General features: G+C 38.7%; 1 protein-coding gene across 1 annotated transcript; it reads left to right on the plus strand.

The window, feature by feature from the left end:
* Positions 1-975: 975 nt before the first annotated feature.
* Positions 976-1643, plus strand: LOC124973063 (jupiter microtubule associated homolog 1-like). The gene has a single exon (XM_047537253.1). The coding sequence runs from the start codon at positions 1060-1062 to the stop codon at positions 1522-1524; it is 465 nt and encodes a 154-aa protein (XP_047393209.1). The 5' UTR covers positions 976-1059; the 3' UTR covers positions 1525-1643.
* Positions 1644-10869: the final 9226 nt, after the last annotated feature.

The raw sequence follows: 10869 nt of genomic DNA on the forward strand, positions 1-10869 counted from the left end.
AAGTACATTTCTTCTTCTTGTTTTGTAACTTTCACAGCAATGTTATAAACAAAAGAAGAAAAAATGGTGAAGCCATGTTCTCCATTCAAGGAGTTCTTCTAGGTTCTCTCAGTAGACAACACATAGTGGATTATATCTGAAGAACTCTTTTTATAGCCCTCATGTTGCTATATTATGAGCAATATTTTTCTCATTATGCACTTTTCTACAATGTATATAGCGTATGTTTGAAAGTATGTACATTAACATTTAACTGCTGTGTGTACTTAACTGTTAAACAGTCTACAAGGAAACCAGCTGAAAATTTGCTTTTGTTTTGTTGCTCATTAAGAGGGCCTGGGTGCTAGACCTCCAAGGTTTGCAGGTCCCCAGTACAGAGGCCTCCATGGGCATCTGACAGTCGTCTCCTGGTGAAAGGAGAGCTGGTCTCCCTTCTGCTCTGCCCCATGAGCAGAGCCTGAGTGGTGCAGCCCCAACAGTCCCTCTTCCCCCAATTGGCCCCTTGTCCTTCAGCCCCTGACCTCACAGACACCCCCATACCTGTGTCTTTTATCAGGTTCATCAATATCACCTCCCTGAGATAAAAAATGTTTTACTGCAGCTAAATTGCCAATCTTTACAGCCTCCTGGAATCTGTGAATCTTGCCCTCCAAGCATAAGGCAGACAATTTCTTATGGGCTGACTTCATCAGGAAGCCTTGTATAACCCTTCCCCTGGGGTCTTCCACAGTCTCTGACTTAATCCTCCAGAACAGAAGGAATCACTGCCAAGTGCCCTACCTGAGCAGTTACTGTCAACAGTGGAATAGCCATTGCCAAGCAACCCCATAAACACAACTGCCAGCAGTGGAATCTGATGGCCAGCAGTGATGGGCTCCAGGAGGATTCGCCACCACACCATGTTATATCACTTTCACATTATCATATGGAGAATTTATTAATATTAAAACCCACAGAAGGGCGGAGGCTCGGTTGTGGGTCTGGAGCACCTCTGCGCCACTCGCGTCCGACACTTTCGGCGTTCTGCTTCCGAGCCAGCCTACCTCACTTCTCGGCACCATGACCACCACCACCACCTTCAAGGGTGTCGACCCCAACAGCAGAAATAGCTCCCGGGTTTTGCGGCCTCCGGGTGGTGGATCCAATTTCTCATTAGGCTTCGATGAACCAACAGAACAACCCGTGAGGAAGAATAAAATGGCCTCTAGCATCTTTGGAACACCTGAAGAAAATCCCCCTTCTTGGGCCAAGTCGGCAGGTGCCAAATCTAGTGAAGGCAGGGAAGAGTTGGAGTCATCTGGACCACAGAGAAGGAACTCTTCTGAAGCAAGCTCTGGAGACTTCTTTGATCTGAAGGGAGAAGGTGATATTCATGAAAACGTGGACACAGACCTGCAAGGCAGCCTGGGCCAGAGTGAGGAGAAGCCTGTGCCTGCTGCACCTGTGCTCAGCCCCGTGGCCGCAGCACCTGCACCATCCAGAAGAAACCCTCCCGGCGGCAAGTCCAGCCTGGTCTTGGGTTAACTGACTATCTGGAACTCTGTCATTTTGTTCGTTTGTTTTCTTCATGCTTGTGAACTGCACAACTCGAGCCTGACTCTATATCTTTTGAATTTGTTTCATTAAAAAGAAGCACTTTATGTGCTGCTGTCTTTTTTTGTTTGTTCATTTTCTTCTTCCTCCTTTTTCCTTTTGAAGAACAGGTTTCTCCTTCTCTGACTCCTGGGTCTGTGGGCCATGGCATGAGTGTTTTCTAGTAGTAGATTGAAGGGAAAGCTTTGTGACACTTAGTACCGTGTTTTTAAAACAAGTCATTTGGTTCCTGATGTGTTAGAGGTTCTTTTGTACTGAGGTTTTTGACGCACTGTTCTTGGGTTTACCATGATCGGACAGACCTTCTGCAGTCCACAGGCACCGCCCCGGCAGCCCCACCATGCCGGGTGGTCTGTATGCAGAGCTCCCTGGCGATGCCCTGCGTATCAGTGCCCTTAGCTAAAGCATCTTCCTATGCCACATGGAGGAGGCCTGTGCCTCGCAACTCGCTGCCTGAAAGCAAAGAAGCTGCCTTTTCTTTTAACCTTAAGAAGTGAGCCAGGTACTAACACGACCGGCTGGCCGAGGAGTAGGAGGAAGGCTTCCGATGCAGTCAAGCTGCTGGGATTCAAAGCGGTGAAGAAGCCAGGGAGGCGAGCCACCGAGGTGGTCCCCATCCAGGAGCGGGTCCCACAGGGGCACTGTTCTTACTGAATAGCTTGATGCTGTGTGCATGATGCCGGTGCTTGACCATGAAACTAAAGTCTCATCTTTAAAATGTGTGTTGTACTCCCGATCCTCGACTGTTGCTTAAAGTAAACAATACTCACATTTTGAAAAAAAAAAAAAAAAAACCCACGGAAGATCTGAAATATCATATAGTTTTAAGTACAGATAATACATTAGTATTAATGCCACAGTGCAGTTATTTTATCAGTATTAATGATATATGTGGATATTATATTATTATTAAAAGATAGGGAGCAATCATATTAGTAATAAATGATATTTTTAACTTTATATTAGAATTAAAGGGCACAATTTATATATGATATTATTTTGTGATGCTGTGCAATGGATATAACATTAATACTAAAGACCACAGGGCATGTAAGATGAATTTTCATTTTGGTATCACATGCCACAAGACAGGCACATTATCATGTTTAAAAGCTACAATGTGGATACCATCTCAGCACTGAAAGTCACAAGGCAGCACCTTGCATTTCCTGTGTTCTATTATGGTAACTATCACTGCCAAAGACTTGGCAGCAGCTGCTTTATCAATTTCCATAATCTAATATGCTTGTCATATCATACTAAAGGCTACAAGGCACCTGTTAGATGAATTCTTCATGGGTCCATGGGAATCGCCTACCAGTCCTAAAGGACACAGGGAAGCTATTTGGTCAAGTTTCGGTACTATAACATGGACAACACAGCAATATTAAATGCCCAAATATATCAATTTTATCACTTTTTCATGCTATAATTTGGATCTCTTTTCAGCTGTAAAGTCCAAAAGGCAGCTATTTTATTAGTTATAGATGCTATGAAATGGTATCTAGTCAGTATTGAAAGCCACAATGCATCTCTGATATTAGTTTAAATGCCATTAGGAGGATAATTTACTAATTTGGAAAGCCCCAGGGAGCTGTAACATCAATTTCAGTTTTCAAATACAGATGTCCTAGTAGTATTAATGCCAAAGGGCAGTTAGAATATGAGAATTAAAGCTCTATGTGAATATTAGATTATTACTAAAGGCATGCAGGGAATGATTAGTAACAAATGCCACCATATGGTAGTCATATTAATATTAAAGGCCACACTATATATGATGTTATATGATCTGCATGAATACAAGTGACATTAATAACTAATGACCACAGGGAATGCCACATGGATTTTCTTATTCATGCAAAAGGCCACAAGGTTGCCCCATTATCAGTTTTTAAAGCTATAACCATGTCTGTATTGAAGGCCACAAAGCAGTTTCTTTATCAGTTTTCAATGCTACAAGGTGGATTTCAAATGAGTACTTAAGTCCACAGGTCACCTATTTTATCATTTTTACATGCTACAATATGGAAAACATCTTAACATGCAAGGCCTCCAAGCAGCAATTTTATCACTCAATTTTATTATATTTATACTATAATATGGACATCATGTTCCCAATAAGATCACAGGCATGTAAAATGGATTATCATTTTCTACGAATGCACAAGGCAGCCTTTACATTAGATTTGAATGTTATAGTATGGATAACATAACATAAAAGGCCACAGGGAAGCAATGATATTAATTTTATATGCTACATTGTGATATCAAAATAGTATTATAACCAGAATAAGTTATATTAATTTTACTTTCTACACTATGGATATTTCATTATTTTATTATTAAAGGGCATATTGCATCTGTTACATTAGCATCAGGTTATGTATTAGCAAATATCAAACTGTGATTTAAAGGCATTAGTTTGGTTAACCAAATGTATGCATGTGATTAAAATGCAACATTGCTATGATTGTAATTCAATCAGAAAATTATTAAACTGCAATCAAGACATAGACAAGTCCTATGTGTCCACCAGGAATCTCCTCAGCTCATTATTTTAACAGGTTCTGAAAGCTAGTTTTTATTAAATACACTCTTTCATATTTCTCAGCTGTCACATTTCATTTTTTATCTTTTATTTGTTAAATGAAAGAAAAAAACAAGGGGGGCATTGTTAAAAAATGTTGTGTTCCTTTCCCAATGTAATTCTTAAAAGTGTACCAGTCAGGTGTCATATCTATATTGCTGTATAGAGACTGATATGCTAAAAGGAAAAAGATAAAGTAAAACATCTTTTCATAGGTTTAAATTACAAAGTTTCAGCAACACTTTAATGACTGATGAGCTTAACCCTGTTTTCATGATTGATAAATTAGCTTACAAATTAATCTTAAAATCCAACAGTAGGTAAATGTGGCTTTCCCTCAATACAAAATTGTGGATATGATCACATTTTAAAGATATCTTAGGGCAGATGTAGAGATGTTAAAATCATAAAATTTCCAAAATGTAACTAGAAAGACAGTTATTTTATTTAAAGCATACATGTAAACCAAATCCATAGCAGTGTTTTTTCCTGCCCACATTTAAAAAAACACCTTGGAACTGGGATGTAGCTCAGCAGTAGAGCACTTGCCCACTGTCCTAAAGAGCTAGGTGGAGCACCCAATACTGAAAAAAATTAAATAAAATAAATGCCTTGCTGTTTTCTTAACCATAAATCATGTAAGAAGGAAATCAAAAATCTAAAATATTTCACCCATCCTATCACAGAACATGCCCTAAAAGAAAACACAGAATATCTTCACCAACAATATCTGCATTTCTATTTTCATTTAACATTAAAGTGCTTGTTGTTTAATATCAACCATCTTCTCCAGGCATCTGTGGTGTGGCATCCTGTAATCGAAGCTTCAATAAATCTGTGTTCTTCATTACGACAAAAGATCTTGTAAGAAAATGTGACTCTAACTGTGGCGTGATAATAGAGGTAGGTTGGGTTGACTTCAAAAGATTGAGATACAAAAGGCTATTACATTGAAGCAAAATGGGAAGCCTTGAATTGTTTTCTCTGACTGGAGTGAGGTCCCACTAGCAATTAGGGTGTTGAGGCTTCACTTCCAGACAGCCAGCTTGAGAGGATGCATCATCTGTCTTGCTGCCTAGAACACCACAGAGTCATCTTCAAACTGACCTAGTTGTTAAGGAACTTATGGTACCTCCTTTCTATGCTACATCTTCACCCTTAAAATAACAATCTACTAAGTTAAAGAAAAAATAGTAAAGTATGACTTCAAATTTTAACCTTTCAAACACCCAAAGTTCTTTGCAAAAATCAATGGATAGGGGCTAGGGTTGTGGCTCAGTGGCAGAGTGCTTGCCTAGTATGTGTGAGACCCTGGGTTCCATTCTCAGCACCATGCATTAATAAATAAGTAAAAATAAAGATCCACTGGTAACTAAAAATGGATAAATATTATTAGGAGTTTTACTACTGTCATTTTATTCATGCAAAAGATATCATGAGGGCTGAGGGTGTAGCTCAGTGGTAGGCTGCTTGCCTAATACATATGAGGCCCTGGGTTTGATTCCCAGCACCACAAAAAAATAAAATAAATAAAAAATCATGAATCTACTTTTTTCCACATTTGCCTTTTTCTTATATATGATTCTGATGTTTACTTATTCATTCTATAACTATTATACACTTGAGCTGTTTCTAGTTGTTAATAATATATTATGCCACTATTTTTATAGAAATGTTTTTCCACCTTCAGAATAGATAAATTAAATGAATTGCTTATGCAACAGATAAAATCAAAAAGATTAAAAATCATAATATTAGTAATATTAGCTGGGCACGGTGACACATACCTGTAATCCTAGTCACTCAGCAGGCTGAGGCAAAAGGATTGCAAATTTACCGTCAGCCTCAGCAATTTAGGAAACCCTGCCTCAAAATAAACAAGTAAAAACAGGTAGAGTAGTAGCATTGTCCCTGGGCTCAATTTCCAGTAGTGTAGCTGGAAAAAGAGAAGAGACCTCATTAAGAAAATATCATGTAGGACCCATGCAGTAGCACATGCCTGTAATCCCAGTCACTTGAGAGGCTGAGGAAGGAGGATTGAAAATTTGAAGGCCAGCCTCTACAATGTAGTAAGATCCTGTCTCAGAATAAAAAATAAAAAGTGTTGGGGATGTAGCTCAGTGGTACAGAACCCTGTGTTTAATCCCCAGTACCAAAAAAAAAAAATCATAGAACTCAACACTAAAATTGGCAAATTATATTCTACACAAGTTTTACTTAGTAAACATGACTTATAAATGTTTCCAGCTGGTAATGGTGGTACTTTGTGGAAATCCCAGTGACTCAGGAAACTGAGGCAGAAGTATTCCAAGTTCAAGGTCAGACTGGGCAATTTAGGGAGCTCCGATCTAAAATAATAATTAATAGAGATCAGGGCTGGGGAAGCAGCTCAGTGGTAGAGCACTGACCTAATTGGTGATTCACCCACTACCCACCTAAGTCTTGCTAGAATCATAAGCTCCATGAAGGGGGCTTTATTAGATACTTCCCTGCTCTTTAGAGTGCCTGCAATAGAGCCTGATAAATGCCTACCGAATGCACATGAAGATTCGGCAAGCAGAGTGGATATTGACAAGGCAGCAATTTTATCAAGTTTTGAAACTATAATATGGACATCATGTTCCCAATAAAGCCACAGGCATGTAAAATGGACTATCATTTTATACAAATGCACAAGGCAGACTTTATATTAGATTTGGATGTTATAGTATGGATATCAATATTAACATAAAAGGCCACAGGGAAGCAGTGGTATTAATTTTACATGCTACATAGTGATATCAAAATAGTATTATAACCCAAGTAACATATTAATTTTTCTTGATAAACTATGGATATTTTATTATGTTATTATTAAATGGCATGTGGCAGCTATTATATTAGCTTTATGTGGTTATTGGCATTAAAAGCCACAGGTCATATATTATATTAGTTTCTTTTCTTATAGTGTGTACATGAAATTAATAATTAAGCACAGTACACATAAAACATGGATTATCATTTTAGTGTGAAAGGCTACCAGGTAGCTATTTCATTAGTTTTGGATGCTATGTTATGTATATTATATTAACATTAAAGGCTACAGGAATCTAGCATACTAATTTTACATGCTATACTATGGATGTCTTGATAATAGTAAAACTAGGAGATCCAAGATGGCGGACTAGAGGGAGGCTGTGTTCCTTGTCCCACTGTAACTCCGGTTTCAAGTAGAAGATATCTGTTTCTTGGTGAGGCAGGTTTTGCTGCTTATCGATCCCCTGCTGTTTATCCCATTTGCTGTGATCACCTGCAGTTGGTCAGCATATCGACGCCTTTTTGAGTGCAGATTGCTCACCTTCAGGTGCCTATCATCCGCCATTTGCCTGCCACTCACCTGTCTATCGCCTGCCTTGCACCTATCCATCACCCAACACACGAGGTCACCTCCAGATCGTCCAACAACAGTCAGCAAACTGAACACCGACCGCCAGTGGAGCACCAGCTGCCGGCTGTTGCCTGGAAGTTCACTGTTACAGTACTTGCAGGTTTGAATACACGTGGCTGCCACCATTTTGAGACAACAGTCAGGCCCCATAGGACCCCTGGACAGACTGACTGAGCCCTATCTCCAGGAGCCCTCAGCCCCACCAATCACTCCCTGCCTCTGGGATCCTCACATTGACTGACTGCTCCCTGCTGCCAGGACCCCCAGACCAACTGACTGCGCCCTATCACCAGGACGCCAGACCGACTGTACCTGGCCTCTAGGATCCTAAACCACACCAAACACACCCGACCTCCATGACCCCTGCCTGACCAACACCACCCCACCTCCAGGACCTCCAGCTGACCATGTCCACACACTCATATGCAGCTCCCCATTTGACAACACATTTGGAAGCCAGAGTGGCCATCTTGGATAATCCTGGAAGCCGTAGCTCTGATCTTTGGGTGGGGCAAATACCATCCTGAGACGCCTGCTAGAGACTTGAAGCTCAATGTCAGGTACCTCTCATGCATCAGGCTACTGAACTCTGGGAGGTTTCACTACTATATGACTGTTGTACTATAGATTTTCTTTTTTCTCCTTATTGAACGATTTTAAGTTTTTATTTCTTTACTTTTCTTGCTCTCTTTTCCTTTTGTTTACCTGTTCCCTCAGAGTCTCTTTCTCCCTTTTTTTGCATGCTAACATCCAATTTCTTTTGATTACAGTCTCACACTTTCTATTTTCTAGAACTTCTGTATACTATTTTCTTATCTCATTAACAGCCACATTCTACATCCCTCTGCATCCTCTTTATCCTCCAATTAAAACTGCAGACCTTATTGCAAATTTGTTTGTTTTACTGAAGATAATATTTGAACTCATTCTGTTTATTACGACAATTTTGTTATTGTCCTCATAGGGGCTATTTGGTCTAGGATTGCATAGTGTCTGAATTAGGCACTGCTAATATTGATCTCCCCTTAAAGAAAAGGTTTTGGAAACCTATAGGGCCACTATAAGCCTATAGGGGGAAATCTGCAATACCCCATATCTGCACTGCTAGAGGGGAAGATACATGACCAACATGAAAAAACAAGGGAAGAAAAGGATCCAAACAAATCTAGATTCTATATTACTATAATCCAATGACAGTATGTTAGAAGAAATGTCAGAAAAGGACGTCAGATTATACATGATTAAGATGATTCGTGAAGCAAAGGATGAGATAAGAGAGTAAATGCAGGAAATGAATAATACCAATAAGCTGAAAGAGCAACTGCAGGAAGCAAAAGATCATTTCAACAAAGTGATAGAGATTCTCAAAAAACAAACAAACAAACAAAAACCAAATGGAAATCCTTGAAATGAAGGAAATAAAAAACCAAATAAAAAACTCAATGGAAAGCATCACCAAAAGACTAGACCCCTTGGAAGACAGTACCTCAGACAATGAAGAAAAAATATTTAATCTTGAAAATAAAGTTGTCCAAACAGAGAAGATGGTAAGAAATCATGAACAGAATCTCCAAGAACTATGGGACATCATGAAAAGACCAATTTAAGAATTATTGGGATTGAGGAAGGCACAGAGATACAAACCAAAGGAATGAACAACCTATTCAATGAAATAATATCAGAAAATTCCCCAAACCTGAAGAATGAAATGGAAAATCAAATACAAGAGGCTTACAGAACACCAAATGCACAAAATCACAACAGGTCCACACCAAGGCATATTATAATGAAAATGCCTAACATTCAAAATAAAGGTAAGATTTTGAAGGCCTCGAGAGAAAAGCATCAGATTACATATAGTGGGAGACCAATATGGATAGCAGCCAACTTCTCAACCCAGACTCTAAAAGCTAGAAGGGCCTAGGACAACATATTACAAGCTCTGAAAGAATGTGGTTGCCAACCAAGAATCCTATATCCAGCAAAACTAACCTTCAGATTTGAAGATGAAATAAAATCCTTCCATAACAAACAAAAGTTAAAAGAATTTACAAATAGAAAACCTGTGCTACAGAATATTCTCAACAAATATTCCATGAGGAGGAAATGAAAACAACAATGTAGGTAAGCAAAGGAAGAAACTACCTTAGAGAAAAACCACTCAAAGGAGAAACAAAGCCAACTTAAAAACCAAAAATAAGCCTAAATGACTGGGAATACAAATCATTTCTCAATAATAACCCAGAATGTTAATGGCCTAAACTCAAAAGACATAGACTGGCAGAATGGATTAAAAAGAAAGACCCAACAATATGCTGCTTGCAAGAGACCCATCTCATAGAAAAAGATATTCACAGACTAAAGGTGAAAGGATGGGAAAATACCTACCATGCACATGGACTCGGTAAAAAAGCGGGGGTTTCCATCCTTATATCAGATAAAGTGGACTTCAAGCTAAAGTTAGAAGGGATAAAGAAGGACATTTCATACTGCTTAAGAAAACCATAAATCAGGAAGACATAACGATACTAAATATTTATTCCCGAAACAATGGTGCATCCCTATACATCAAACAGATCCTTCTCAATTTCAGGAATTAAATGGACCACAACACAATAATTCTTGGTGAATTTAATGTACCACTGTCACCACTGGGTAGATCTTCCAAACAAAAACCAACCAAAGAATCCATAGAACTGAATAACACAATCAATAACCTAGACTTAAAAGATAGAATATTCCATCCACCAATGAGCGGATTCACTTTCTTCTCAGCAGCACATGGAACCTTCTCCCAAATAGACCATATGTTATGCCACAAAGCAGCCTTTAGGAAATGCAAAAAAAATAGAGATACTGCCTTGTGTTCTATCAGATCATAATGGACTGAGAGCAGAAATCAATGACAAAATAAAAAAACAGAAATTACTCCAACACCTGGAGACTAAATAATATGCTATTGAATGAAACATGGAAAACAGAAAACATCAGGGAGGAGATTAAAAAATTCTTAGCGGTAAATGAGAATGATGATACAGCATATCAAAATCTCTGGGACACTATGAAAGCGGTACTAAGAAGAAAATTCATTGCATGGAGCGAATTACAGAAAAGAATGAAAAGTCAACAACTAAATGACCTAACATTACAGCTCAAAGTCCTAGAAAAGGAAGAATAGAATAAAAGAAAAGTAGTAGAAGATAGGAAATAATTAAAATCAGAGCAGAAATCAATGAAATTGAAACAAAAGAAATAATTC

The sequence above is a fragment of the Sciurus carolinensis genome (assembly GCF_902686445.1).
Source record: "Sciurus carolinensis chromosome 14 unlocalized genomic scaffold, mSciCar1.2 SUPER_4_x, whole genome shotgun sequence".
Taxonomy (NCBI): Eukaryota; Metazoa; Chordata; class Mammalia; order Rodentia; family Sciuridae; genus Sciurus; species Sciurus carolinensis.